General features: G+C 33.4%; 1 protein-coding gene across 1 annotated transcript; it reads left to right on the top strand.

Annotated features, from left to right (window-relative positions):
• Positions 1–297: 297 nt before the first annotated feature.
• On the top strand, positions 298–948 carry LOC132062494 (uncharacterized). Its single transcript, XM_059455051.1, has one exon. The coding sequence runs from the start codon at positions 306–308 to the stop codon at positions 915–917; it is 612 nt and encodes a 203-aa protein (XP_059311034.1). The 5' UTR covers positions 298–305; the 3' UTR covers positions 918–948.
• The last annotated feature ends 14,747 nt before the right edge of the window (positions 949–15,695 follow it).

Raw genomic sequence — 15,695 nt, 5'->3', positions numbered from 1 at the left:
GAAAACGAAATTATTTACAAATTCCGTCACTAAATTGCTCATAGTTAACAAAAAATTTTGCTCATCCGTCTCTCTAAATAGGATTAGCAACATATTTTGTTATTTAGCTACATAATTTGTTTGTCACTATTTCCTACATTTTTAGTATCGGAAGAGCGGTGTTAGTACTATCCGGAGGAACTACATTGTCTATCAACGATGAATCATATATAGTATGTATCATAGAAATTTGTTGAGTTTCAAATATATTCACTAAAATTATTATCGTGTTGAGACCGCCAGTACGGATTCACCAGTTCGGGTTCATGCCGGGGCGTTCGACTACAGAAGCCATTCATATTGTGAGGAGGTTGGTGGAGCAGTATAGGGATAAGAAGACTGACTTGCACATGGTGTTTGTTGACCTTGAGAAGGCTTACGACAAAGTCCCAAGAGAGGTGCTGTGGAGATGTCTGGAAGCTAGAGGTGTTCCTGTAGCATACATTAGAGCGATTAAGGACATGTATGATGGAGCCAAGACCCGGGTGAGGACGGTTGGAGGTGACTCAGAACACTTTCCAGTCACGATGGGCCTGCACCAGGGGTTCGCGCTTAGCCCATTTCTGTTTGATGTGGCAATGGACGGTCTGACAAGCCACATTCAAGGAGAGGTATCGTGGTGCATGTTGTTTGCAGATAACATTGTGCTTATTGACGAGTCGCGGAGCGGTGTTAACGCGAGACTGGAGGTTTGGCGACAGACTCTGGAATCGAAGGGTTTCAAGTTGAGCAGGACTAAGACAGAGTACTTAGAGTGCAAGTTCAGTGATGTGAGTCAGGTAGAGGACGAAGACGTGCGCACTGGATACCCAGGTCATCCCAAAGAAAGAAACTTTCAAGTACCTGGGGTTGATCATCCAAGGGACTGGCGAGATTGACGACGATGTCACACATCGTATTGGAGCGGGATGGATGAAATGGAAGCTCGCATCGGGGGTATTGTGCGATAAGAAGGTGCCGCCTATTCTAAAGGAAAAGTTCTACAAAGCGGTGATTAGACCGACTATGTTGTAAGGAACGGAATACTGGCCAGTTAAGAAAGCTCATGACCAGAAGATGAAGGTAGCAAAGATGCGCATGTTGAGATAGATGTGCGGGCATACCAGGAGAGATAGGATTAGGAATGAAATGATTCGGGACAAGGTGGGTGTGGCCCCTGTGGTGGATAAGATGTGGGAAGGGAGGTTGAGATGATTCGGCCATGTGCAGCGGAGATGCGTTGATGCGCCAGTAAGCAGGTGTGAGAGGATGGCAGTGGTGGGCCTAAAGAGAGAGAGGGGTAGGCCAAAGAAGGCCTAGGGAGAGGTGATTTAGCAGGATATGACGCTACTTCAGCTTACCGAGGACATGACCGGTGATAGAAGAGGGTGGAGGTCGAGTATCAGAGTAGAGGGCTAGTGGGGGGGCGCGAGGTTTTCTTTCTCGTATTAGGAGTATTTTTATCCTGCCTCTATGTGTTGGGTCCTGTCTATCTTTGCTGTTTTATCATGACTTCCTTGCTCTTGCTATTTCTCATTTTCGCATTGTTTTGATTTGTTTGTCCGTATCTGACTCTTTTGCCTTGTTTTCCCTTGTTTTTCTTTTGAGCCGAGGGTCTTTCGGAAATAGCCTCCCTACCTTCCAAGATGGGGGTAAGGTCTGTGTACACTTTACTCTCCCCAGACCCCACATTGTGAGATTCAACTGGGTATGTTGTTGTTGTTGTGTTGAGACCGCCAATGAAGAAAAGGTTGAATACCTACCTATACATTACTATAATGGAAGTAGGAAAGAAAGTGTGTGCACGAAAGATCACCCCTATTTTTCTACGGCTTATACTATACAAGTGTTAGAGTAGTCGAATTACATACCATAGTAAACAAGGAGTATGCAGATCCAAATGATTGTATTATTTGACAATGATCGACTAGGCTATCCTGATTCTAATTTGATGGGCAAAGTAATTGAGAATTCACATTGACATACATTGAAGAACCAAGAAATTCTTCAATGCATATGTGACTTGCAAGTTCTAAGCATACAGCAATTGAGCAGCATTTGATGCTAACAAGTGTTGCTTATAATGAATGTGTAGGAGGAGATTCAGAAGGGTTACTTGAAGACAAGGGGAGCTGCTAAAGACTAATTGAAAGACTCGTATGCCTTACTATAACTAGGACAGATATTTCTTATGTTGTGAGGTATTTAAGCCAATTTATGAATGCACCAAAGAGATCACTCACTATGATGCAGTCCCAAATGTGGTGGAATATGTTAAAATCAGTCAGAATTGGAATTACCGATGACAAGCGGAGGAGTCGCATAAGTCACTTCCTATTGTGACTAGCTTCATATGACCAGGAGATTATTGACTGGATACTGTGTAAATATTGGGGGGTTCACTGGTCTCATGAAAGTCTAAGAAACAGACCACCGTATCAAAAGCTCAACAGAAGCTAAGTACAAGTCAATGACAAGCATAGTCTCAAAATTGGTTTGGATTGCAGGATCGTTGAAAGAATTGAAGACAAAGTGTGTTGCCTATGAGTTGCATTGTGACAAGGCTGCTTGCAAATAGCAGCCGTACCATGAGAGGACAAAGCACATTGAAATAGACTATCATTTCATAAGAAACAAATAGCAAGAAGGATTGATCAGCTTTGAATATGTAGCCAGTAATGAACAACTAGCAAACATCTTGACCGAGGCCTTAGGGCATCAACAACATGGTTACTTAATTTTCAAGTTGGGAATGAAGAACATTTTTTCATTCTCAACGTAAGGGACAGCGTTAGAAGTAATACTGTTTAATTATGTGGTACCTTCTAGAAGATTGTGTAATTAGTTAGTTATTTAGAAAGAGGAGTAAGTCAGTTAATTAATTACTCAGCTGATTGGTTAGTTCGTTAGAATTACAGTAATTTGTAAAAACAAGTAGAATAGTGTTGATAGATGCACACAGTGGCAAATTTATGTGTTAAAAAAGGTTCACGTGAACTCATGGTCACCTGAGTAAACTCGGTATATTATGTGTATAATTCTTAAAATATATGTAATATTACCTTCTGGCACCCATGCTGCAAAAGGCTTAGTGGTGCACCTGGGTACAAGTTAAGTTATTTACCTAGAGGTGATAGGATCAATCTCCAACTGATTCATTTTTTTTCTCCTTTCTTTAGTAAAATACCCATCTTCTAGAAATCTTAGATTAGCCTCTGGATGTACATTTTATTCATTTTCATTTTTCAAATATGAAATGAAATATTTCTCTCTGACTCCTCTCACAGCAATAATGACTGCTCTGTAGATCAGATTTTAATAGTAGTTGTATCTTTTGGCACGTACATAGCTTAAAGAGTTTTGACTTAATTAGTTTCTTTTAAAAGTTTAAAGTTAGTGGGGAAGTGTCAATCTTGTGGCGGAGCCAGAATTTTCACTAATGGCTTTACAATATAAAAATATAAACACCTGAAGAAGTCAATGGGATTCGGACAACTACTACATCTACATAAAAAATAATGTTAACCTTGTGTATACTGTAATTTTTCGCCAAAGGAACTTTGGATAAACTCCTTCCAACCACTTGGCTTCGCCCCTGCTTCCAACCATCCGGGTTAGCCCACGCGGGCTTTGAAATTTGACGGATTAAGCTGGGATGGCCCACCATTTTGATGGGCCTTAAAACAGCAAGCCCAACCCATTACTACGTGGGCAACGGGCCTGACCGGGCCTGCCCACCTTTTAAAAAAAATATATTTTTCATAATTCTTTAATTCAAATTAAATTTAAAAATGCTAACATAAATATTTACAAGATAATATTACTTGGTGTTACTACTTGCTAAGCAAGTCTCAAATTCACAAATAAAATGATTCTAATAATGCTTATTAAGTTTGGCATCAAGTAAAGATTTGATTGTATGGATTCAGTATGAAATCTCTACCATTCTATGCAAATATTTTGGGTACAATTGAACAAGAAAACAATCTTGTAGGACCAAACCTTTTGCGAAACTAGGGGTGCTTATCGGTCGGTTCGGTTCGGTTTTGTGTATTATCAGTTTTTAAATATGCCAAACCGATAACCAAACCAATAAGATATTCGTTATCGGTTTCGGTTTATCGATTTTTGGTCCTTAACGGTTCGATTTTCGATTTAACCGATAAGAAAATACTCCTCTATTTTATTTTATTTTTTGATTTCTCTTGTTTTCATTTGTTCATATATACACTGCCTTCATACATAAAAGATTAAAAGTCTACACAAATTACAAGCAGAAGCAAATTCAAATACGTTATTGCTATTTGCTAAATCAAACTTATTTTCTTTCACGTTAAGTAGCAAACTTGGATCACTGTAGCAATCTATCAAAAAGAAAAGAAACCAGCAACTTCAAATTACAAAAAGAAAACAGCAACACCAAGACAACTATAAAAGTGAGGGAGAGAGGTAGAGAAGCATCGCAAGCCCTAGTTTCGTATGAGAATTGAGAGTCAGGGAATAAGCGTGCCTGTGTTAAGAATTTAGAAATAGGATTTGTATTTTAAAATTAAAACTTAAAGCCACTATTATATAAATAGGGATAAAACAATAATTTTAATATAAGCTTATTGGGTTATCCGTTTAACCATTAACTAAATCCTTAGAACTGGAAACCGAAACGATAACCCAATAAAAAAATTACAAAACCATTTAGAAACCGTTAACCCAATAACCCGATACCGATAAACCAATAGCATTTTTATTGGTTCGGCATATCGGTTAAACCGGCTTTTGCACACCCCTATGCGAAACTGAATAACTTTTGACATTGTTAACACTTAACATATTAATAAATGATATCCCTCGAACCAAATAGAGATATTAATAGCAAACTAAACAGTTAATGAGTAGCAATACAACTAGCTAAACAGGAATATTAACTTAGCTTTGTTCCAATAGATCTCAATAAAATGCAAAAGAAAATGACAATATTCCATCCATTTTAAAGTATAAATATACTTCTCAAAGAAACTTTCATGGCACTTATGACGTATTCACTACCAGCACATCATCTTCATTAAGCACATGTGAATCTGCTTGTGACAAGGTTGTCTTAACATCTTTACTTTCTTTCTATTTTTTTAATTTTTAATTAATTTTTTTCATTTGGCCCACGGGCCGGCCCAACCCACGCACGCTCAAGCCCACGGGCCAGCGGGTTTACTCGGGCTAGACTAAAAAGCCTCGTTCTTAAATGGGCTCTAAAAGTTTAAGCCCAACCCTATCAGATTACGGGCTAGGTTGGGTTAGCCCACAAGCCTTAGCCCATATTGACGGCTCGATGCCTAACAGTTTTTTTTTTTTTTTTTTTGGGGGGGGGGGGGGGGTGCAGGTAACTAACTTTCTTGTATTAATCACTAAATTGATCCTACATAACCATAGCATAGCTCCCACAGCTTGCTATCATAAAGCAGTAAATACAATATTGTCAACACACACTATGCACCAGCTCACACCTCACATCTACCCTTCCTCAAAATTTATATTGTTGCAGTATAGTCCAGATCGCAGTCGAGGCTCTAACACATGATACACATGCAATGTCCTTAGCTAGCAATTGTCAGTCCCTTCTCCGCTTCTCAAAAATCCTAGTATTGTGCTCTATCCATATAGCATGAACCACTTCAGCAAATATCAACTTAAAAATTTTAGCCTGTTGAGATTTCCCCTCCGCAGCTTGAATGGCCCAGTTGGTGTATTGTTCCCAGTTTCCATTAATAATTACCAGCTTCATGTTAATAAAATGCCCAAACGGGCTTAATTTAAAATAAAAAAAAAAAAAAAAAAAAAAAAAAAACTACCAGCTTGTCCAACCATTGCAGTATTTTCCTCCATAAGTTCCAGTGTACTCACATACTACAAATAAGTGCTCCATGTTTTCATCTTGCATTTGACAGAGGGAACACTTAAGTTCCACATCCAGTCCCCATTGTGATAATTTGTCAGCAGTTCTCACTCTCCCATGTAGATGAAGCCACATAGTACACTTAGATTTTGGCCTTGCATCATTCTTAAACATTAAACTCTTCCATGCCACTCTTGCATAATCCCCCAGCAGTTGTAAATAGCCTTGCCTGATAAGGCTCTTGCTACTGGAAGTATCATAATGTATATGTGTAATCAGCTCTCTAGCACTCAAGATTTTCTGGATCATCCAACAGGCTTGTTGTGGGATAGGACAGCTACCAAACTCCTGCCCTTTAATGTAATATGTGTGGATCCATTGATCCACAGCTTGCCCTGTTTATGTTCAAGATCCCAACAGATTTTGGCTCTAGTTATCAGTTTAATTTGACGGCTCTGCTATGTACGTACCTTACTGATTTTTTTCTTCTTAAAATTACTTATTTTACTAAAATAATTAAATGATTCAAGCCCCTAAAAAAGGAATGATCTGGTCAACTCCTTTTTTGGAAGATACATTTTTGATGATCAACTTTCCATTAAAAAATAACCAAAGTTGACGTTGATCGGGAAAAACTTCTTGTTAGAGTAGGGCCGGGGTTATTCTAAAGGTTGATGAGCATAAAGAGGTTTCTTTGTTGGTTCCTGACAAATGATTATACTATTTGATCAACTTCTATTGATTTAATATTACTATTATAAGTCAAACCTAACTCTAAAAGTATGTATATACAATGCCAAATCGAAGTAGTATACTTCTAGTGACTTTACAGCTGCTTTTGAGAACATTTATTCTTTAAACAAGTTTAACGTGAAACTGAATGGCGGAGAATTAAGCAAGTAATTAAGCAGTTTGAATAAGTAAATGAAATACAACTTCCTGGATAAATGAATTTCAACTATTGCCAAAGGAGGTTAGAGGAGAAATGAATATGGACAGATTACAATTTCCTACATTCCGGAATAATCTCAACAAGAAATCTTGTAACATGGATAGGAAGTTAGATAGAAATTATTCTTTTGATGTCCCTTGAGTACACAGTATGTATAGATGAAGAGTTACAACTCTTCTGGTGTACAATTTTTTTGCAAGCTAATCTGAAATCCTACTATGAAGTTAGTATGGGGTCTGTCCATACAAGGTAGGTGCAGGGAGTTAGATCTCCTCTATCATGCACTTTAAACGACGCATGAATAAAATAGCCACTCGTTTAGTGGGGTTGATTGATGGAAAAAAAAAAATGAAATACACAAGAAAAAGACTGCACAGTGGACAATGGTTGTTTCTTCTAATCTTTTACAATTTTTGTCAAGTTACTGCGGAAACAACTGGGATTTGATTATACTCAGAAAGGTATCTTTAATTACAGAGGAAATGTGAATCCACTTATTGCTTTCCTCTTAAACTGTGGATTTGAAAACAGAAAAGACTACTCCAAAAGGAATATTGTGACATGCACTATAAATGAAGTTTAAAGTAAGTATGCAATTCTGATGTGAATATATATTTGCCGGCATGCACTGATACACAAGTGGAGTACTTTAGTGGGATTATTGCATATGGCATAAACTCCTAAGGAGTTAGTGGGAATCACCGTAACGCATTTCTCTTTGTTGGTTAGACTAGTTTTCAGCTCCGACACTTAGAATTGAAAACGACACCAATTCGATACTAGTATTAATTAATTAATATATATAAGATAAAGCTAGAAATAAACAAGGTGATGTGGCACCTCTCTATGGCCAAGGATTCCATTTATCTTTTTTCTCCTTTTTTTTTGACTTTTTATCTCATTTTTATCAATAATTTAATATAGACAAATTAATAAAAATGAAGGCTGAATCATGGTTGTTACCGTTACAACTATTCTTAAATATCCACATTTATGCACAAGAACGTGTCTATGACTATAATCGACGGTGAAACGGACAAACACCCCTCTGCCTACATTTTTGATGAATATATTGACCTCAATTGGTAATTGGTAATCTTGCATTATACTAGTACTTTTTTAGTTGTCATCTGGAATTTGTAGGTGGTGAATGTGCACTTTGATTTCCAGGTTTGACGATATTCTTCTTAACAATCATAAAGATATAATTTTGAAAGGTATGTAATTTGTTGTTTATTTTATTTGCCCTTTTTATAACTTTTCCTGTTTCATTTTTATTTTGAATTTCATTAATATAATGATATGCTAAATAATGAAATTCTTTTTCAGATAGATCAAATACTAATTTGTGAAGATTAGTATGTAGTATTTTCATTGATGATGTGGGTTTATATTTTGCTCCACATTTGCAGGAAATTTTAGATTTATTCACTTACTAGTATGATTTGGCCTGTGCTAAGCCTGGGACCAAAGCAACATTAAAAATTAAATTATTAATTATTTTTTGGTCCATTCTTTATGGCATTGAGTTATTGAAAGAGCAGTTTTCTACAAATTCCTAAAAATTAATCATACAAAAGTAATTGCAATTAAAAATAAATTTTTCTTATTTTAGATTTTTTTTAATTTTATTTCCAAACAAATGTAAATGTAGGATATAAAAATATTCTTTTTGTTTTACAGAGTTTTTGATAATATAATCTTCAATAATTAGACTGAGCTTTACTATATTTTAGATTAATTTCAATCATTTTTTCCTGAATTAAATCGGTATGACTAACCAAATTACCATAAAACGATATTTTGGTATTCGAGGAATGATTACTTAATTGAAACAATACCGCGCTAAGTAGGAGTCTACTGATGAAGATCATTTTGTTTATAAATCTTCTTCTTTATTTTCTTTTATCGTTGGGTATTTTTACTTCTATTGAAATTATCTCTCAACTAATTCTAAAGCTCAGAACCAAGATTATTTGTTCATTCTTTTTCCTAGACATTTTGAGAAGAAAAATTAAATACAAATACCGGCTTTAAACTGAAATCAATAAACAACACGAAACTACATTCACTAATCTAATTAGCTATCCTAAAGTCATTACTAATAGCAAGCTCATCATATAAGAATTCGACAGATTTATCATGTGCAATATTTAAAGGGATTACTTAATATTTTATAAGAATAGTAATAAATATTCCATCCGTCCCAATTTATGTGCCATAATTGAAATTTCGAGAGTCAATAAGTTTTCTTTGACCGAAATTTCTTTATCTGCCTTTTAAATATTTTAAGTTATTAATTATTATGATTTATAGTACTTTTTACGGAGTTTTCAAATATATAAATTTTATTTCAAAAACTTAAAGCTTCTATATCCAGATTCACATTCAACATTTAGAAGTTTGAATTTTAGAATTTCAACGGTGTCATATAAATTAGGACGGGAGTAATAATTCAAATACATAAAATAATTCTTTTTAAAACTATACCTAAAACTAATTTTAGAACAGATGTAAGCAAATATAATATACATGTTTAATGTGACACAAGGACAAATAATAGACTAACAATTAACCTAATAAAGACCAACAAGAGATTACAAAAAGTCAAAGAGTGCACCAATTGTGAAGGTCCAAGTGAGGGTGGTCTTAAGAAATTAATGAGGGCAAAAGTGGGGATATCCAAGGCAAATGTAACTATTGCAGCCACGTGGAAGCATAAAAATCTTGAAATTCATATTCAACTCTAGTAAATGACAATTATAGCCTTGTGAGGACTACAAAAAACTCTTCATTCTCTCTTATAATAATATACTAGTTATAATGAGTCCGTGCTAAGTCAAGCCCAAACTGAGATATAAAAGTAGATATTTTAACTAAAAGAATATAATTTGTGTAATAAGCGACAACAACAACAACAACCATATACCCATTATAGTCCACAAGTGGGTAGTTTATACGAAAGCAAAATTTTCATTCCACTCCTTTAATATTTTAACTTCCATTTTGATGAAATTATTTAATTCAAATCAAATTTGGAACCGATATTTTGACATTATAACTTATGTATCCTAATTTTCCGACGTTATTTAGTTCTAAATAAATAATCTATACATAGTTAATGAACTTTTAAGACAAATACATAATTTAAACAGATGGAGTCATCCTCTCTTTCGGTGATTGGGGTTCGAACATGGATATGGAAAAAATCTTTGGAGGAAGCGCTCCCCGAATAGGCGCGATGCGAGGCGAATTATACGGATTAATTGAGCTCAAATGCGGATATCGAGCACCAATCGAAAAATCAAAGAACGTGAAAAATGAGGTAGGAGGTTCGATAGCTTTTGAAAAGTAGACTTTAAAAACAAAAATAAAAAAATTGACTTAAATAAATAAGATTAGGACCTAAAAGTAATTAATTAAAAAGTTTTAAAAAAATTTGAAAATTATTGTGAGGACTACAAAAGTCAGCATGTGTTCGATAGCTTTTGAAAAGTAGACTTTAAAAACAAAAAACAAAAAAATTAACTTAAATAAAAATAAGATTAGGACATAAAAGTAATTAATTAAAAAGTTTTTAAAAAATTGGGAAATTATTGTGAGGACTACAAAAGTCCTCACATTTGCTCTTATATATAACACAGTAATAGTTATGTGAGGCCAACTGGCCCAAACTCAATATAAAAGTATATATTTTAACTAAAGAAATATAATTTATGGGTTGTACAACAACAACAACAACCATATATTGTAGGATAGTTATATGAAAGCAAAATTTTCATTCCACTCCTTTAATATTTTAACTTCCATTTTGATGAAATTATTTAATTCAAATCAAATTCGGAACTTAATTTGACATTATAACTTATGTATCCTAATTTTAAGTTATTTAGTTCTAAATAAATAATCTATACATAGTTAATGAACTTTTAAGACAAATACATAATTTAACTTGTTAAATAAAGATGGAGAATGAAAGCAAAATTTTCATTAACTCCTTTAATATTTTAACTTCCATTTTGATGAAATTATTTAATTCAAATCAAATTCGGAACTTAATTTGACATTATAACTTATGTATCCTAATTTTCTGAAGTTATTTAGTTCTAAATAAATAATCTATACATAGTTAATGAACTTTTAAGACAAATACATAATTTAACTTATGAAGGATTTGTGCTTAATACTCCTCTCTTAATCGTGATTAGGGTTCGAACATGGATATGGAAAAAAATCTTTGAGGAAGCGTCCCCTCGAATAAAGCGCGATAAAGGCAAATTATCTGGATTAATTGGGCTCAAATGCGGATATCGAAAGCACCAATCGTAAAATCAAAGAACGTGAAAATGAGGTAGGAGGTTCGATAGCTTTTGAAAAGTAGACTTTAAAAACAAAAACAAAAAAAAATTGACTTAAATAAATAAGATTAGGACCTAAAAGTAATTAATTAAAAAAATTTTAAAAATTTGAAAATTATTGTGAGGACTACAAAAGTCCCCTGTGTTCGATAGCTTTTGAAAAGTAGACTTTAAAAACAAAAAACAAAAAAATTGACTTAAATAAATAAGATTAGGACATAAAAGTAATTAATTAAAAAGTTTTTAAAAAATTGGGAAATTATTGTGAGGACTACAAAAGTCCTCACATTTGCTCTTATATTAAATAAATAAGATTAGGACCTAAAAGTAATTAATTAAAAAGTTTTAAAAAAATTTGAAAATTATTGTGAGGACTACAAAAGTCAGTTCGTGAAAAGAAGACTTTAAAAACAAAAAACAAAAAAATTGACTTAAATAAATAAGATTAGACATAAAAGTAATTAATTAAAAAGTTTTTAAAAAATTGGGAAATTATCATGAGGACTACAAAAGTCCTCACATTTGCTCTTACTAGTTATGTGAACTCACACTGTCTTCATAAAAAAAAAATATAAAAACGATATTTTACCCCCCCCCCCCCCCCCCGCCCCCCGCCCGCGCGCGCGCGCGCGCGCGCGCGCGCGCGCTAAAGAATATAATTTTGTTAGTACAAGTTACAATAACAACAACAACAACCATATATACCCATCAGAGTCCCCCACAAGTGGGTAGTTTATATCAAAAAGAAAAATTTTAATTCCAACTCCTTTAATATTTTAACTTCCATTTTGATGAAATTATTTAATTCAAATCAAATTTGGAAATTTGACATTATAACTTATGTATCCTAATTTTTAAGTTATTTAATTCTAAATAAATAATCTATACATAGTTAATGAACTTTTAAGTAATTAGGGATTAGGGGGTTCGAACATGGATATGGAAAAATCTTTGGAGGAAGCGCTCCCCGAATAAAGCGCGATGCAAAGGCGAATTATCTGGATTAATTGGGCTCAAATGCAGGATATCGAGCACCAATCGAAAATCAAAGAACGTGAAAAATGAGGTAGAGGTTCGATAGCTTTTGAAAAGTAGACTTTAAAAACAAAAAACAAAAAAATTGACATAAATAAATAAGATTAGGACCTAAAAGTAATTAATTAAAAAGTTTTAAAAAAATTTGAAAATTATTGTAAGGACTACAAAAGTCCTGCGCCGCTTTTTAAAAGTAAGACTTTAAAAAACAAAAAACAAAAAAATTGACTTAAATAAATAAAATTAGGACATAAAAGTAATTAATGAAAAAGGTTTTAAAAATTTGGGAAATTTTTGTGAGGACTACAAAAGTCCTCACATTCCCTCTTATATATAATAGTAATATAATATAGTAATATAGTTATAATATAATATTGCAACATCAAGTTGATTAAGAATTTTGTTTTACATGATATAGGCAAGAGTTTGTCAAAATCAGGTGAAGTTTCTAAGAGCCTGTTTGGATGGGCTTAAAAAAACGGTATTATCCTGAAGTTTGACAAATTATAATAAGCCAAAAAAAAAAAAGTTCGAGCCTAAATCCTTGGATTGCAAACTCTTCCGATAACCCTTTGTTCAACGATTATTTCGTGTGCTTTTTACGTTTTGTCGTCGACAGTTTAAAGTCATTTTGTGCTTAAAATAAGCCCAAAAAATTAATTAGGTTTGTTTTTAACTTATCTAAAGCTGACTTATAAAAATAGACCGTTTATCGACCAAAAAAAAAATAAGTTGGACTACACCAACTTTTTTTTTTTTTTTTGCTTATGTTGTTTCGCTTATAAGCTGGCGTTCATCCAAGAGTTGCCACTTGGTGAAGTCCAACTTATTTTTTTTTCACTTTAAGTACCATTTTTTAGATAAGAAAGCCAAACAAACCCAATTAATTTTTGGGCTTATTTTAAGACAAACGCTTTTGTTTCGGCCTTATCCAAGACTCAAAAAACAAAACAAAATTTTATAAGAACTTATAAGCCAATCCAAACGGGCTCTAACTACTATTTACCATAATTTCTTTCATGAAATGGCGAAAGCTCTATTATTTTGTTCTTGTGGTCATTATTCTGTTATCGATCACTTGGAATCTTTTTTTTTTAAATGTGAACATTTATTCATGTTCTGATATTGGAATATTCTCTCCCTTATGGGCTATGATTGTGGAATGGATGAAAATCTAAATTTTTAAGGTATTTTCTGAAATGTGCTTCTTCTTTAGTTCAGTGTATATATATTCTCAAGTGGATTAATTGGAATTTTCATTGTCTATCAGTGACACAATATTTTACGAACTTAATACACAATATTTCTCCCTTTCAAAAAAAAAAAAAAAAAAGTCTGACAGTTGAGCAACAATTAATCCAATTATATATTCAATCCAATTTAGTGCAGCATGTTGGTCGCCAAGGGGATAGAGGTTATGAATTTAACAACAATTAAGAGGTTGAGGAGGGGGGAGGACAGTGGGAAAAAAATAAAGTTAACAATTCTATTAATTTACTTACGACAAATAAATGTGTCAATTTATAAATAATATATGGATGTCCATTAGAACCGGTAATCTTACATATCTTTTCAGCAATCTCCCCCCCCCCCCCCCCCAAACACACACACACACACACATGAGTCAACTGTTGCATTTATCATCGTATGGGTTTATATTCAATATCATCCGTTCATCCTAAATTTTCTTTATCTAAGCCTTGGGTGGTTGTGGTCGCACGTATATATATTTTTGAACTTGTATGTTTCATCGTCTTCCTTAATTTTTATATTTTCATTTTCAGATTTAGATATGCAAACTTAACTAAATGTGTAATTTCATATTTAAATTGAAATAATTTTTACAGGCCCCTTTCAAATAATTTTATGTAAAATGTTAGTATAACTATGAAGCTACTTCTGATTTTCAACGTAATGCCATTAAAGTTTGTGTGGACTATTTTTATATTTGATATATTTGAAAAGAAGTTAATTAATTCAGTTTGACTCTGTATAGTGCTAAATGAAAAGACCTGAAGTAATTGTTAAATAAAGATTCTAAGAATGACCTAGGAAATAAATCAATAACTAATACTAGGTGTGGTGCAAGATGTATGAAATTCGATTAAAAAATTTCAAATTTGAGTATTTGCTCGAGTTCAACGAAGCAATTTTGTTAGGATCCCCTGTATTTTGAAAAGCATGATAAATGCATATTACTTCCATACAAATGTGACATTGGATTATGAAGGTTTTGTGCTTAATACTATACATTAAACTCTAAAAACATAAGGTTTAAATATTTGATAGAACAATTAACTTTGCAAAAATATGTATTTCAAAGCGTAACTGGAAGTGCTACGACTGAAGAGTATACTAACTAAAGTTTGTCAAAAAGTACCACTACCCCCATCATCAATTGAAGGTCTTAGAAATATGTGATACTATATATTTTTGTATATTTTACTATTTATGTTAGTAGAACACATAATTAAAATATAGTTGTGTTCTGATGTTTTTATAACTGAGCGGAGCGCGAATAATTTCACTAGTTAGACAGTAAAAGTGCAATTGAAGTGGGAAAATGTGTAATTAAGTATGATACACTATCCAAATAATAATGTTGTAATTAAACTTGTTCTTGTTATCCTTGAGAGCTTAATTCAAGTTGATCGCTAACTGATGTTCTTCTGATCAACATGTTCAATTGATCCTGCTCATATATAGTTTTCTTCCATATTAGATAATAAGTTAGGAATAAAGCATAATTATATATGTTGTTGTTGCCAGTAGCGGAGCCACATGTGCTTAAGGGGTGTCAGCTAGTACCCCTTCGTCGGAAAATTGCACTGTGTAGTTAAGTAAAAATATTTTTTATGTATATATATTACATATTGACACCTCTTGACTTCTTCGTGGAATTTCTTTTTTATATTTTGACATCCCTTAATAAAAAATTTGGCTCCCCCACTGGTTGTTGCGTGTATAAATAAAGTTCCACATCTAGAGTAGAAAAGAAAAAAAAGTTATTTATAAGGTCTTTGAATATTCTTTATGATGTGAGGTCTTTTGGGAAATCCATGTGAGCTTGACCCCAATCGAATTATGTCACACCACATTAAGAATGTTTTTTAACTGTTTTAACCAACGACTGATATCTGAGCAAATTGTTCGACGAGACAAGTATGAAAATGTCAAATGATGGTGGGACCTGACTTAGTATCATTTGCCCGTCTGCGTGCGGGTTTGCTACTTTTACCCGTGGCTTGAAAGCGCATACAGAAAAAAGAAGCCATTGGACAATTTGATGGCCATAAATACTTGGTCGATGTGGGTGACACACAATTAATCTTCAAATTAGTCCATGAATATGGTGATGCATCATGTGGAGATCAATTAGTTCAAAGGGGACATTGTTGGATGCGTGAATAAAGTAGCACATGAAAAGTTTTTAAAAAAAAAAAAA

The sequence above is a fragment of the Lycium ferocissimum genome, chromosome 7 (assembly GCF_029784015.1).
Source record: "Lycium ferocissimum isolate CSIRO_LF1 chromosome 7, AGI_CSIRO_Lferr_CH_V1, whole genome shotgun sequence".
In the NCBI taxonomy this organism is placed as follows: Eukaryota; Viridiplantae; Streptophyta; class Magnoliopsida; order Solanales; family Solanaceae; genus Lycium; species Lycium ferocissimum.
The sequence above is the reverse complement of the archived record's forward strand: the minus strand, read 5'-3'. Positions and strand labels throughout refer to the sequence as shown.

What these genes read in the sequence shown, in the direction of transcription:
- LOC132062494 (XM_059455051.1), top strand. Translation starts at nt 306, where the DNA reads ATGCCGGGGCGTTCGACTACAGAAGCCATTCATATTGTGAGGAGGTTG.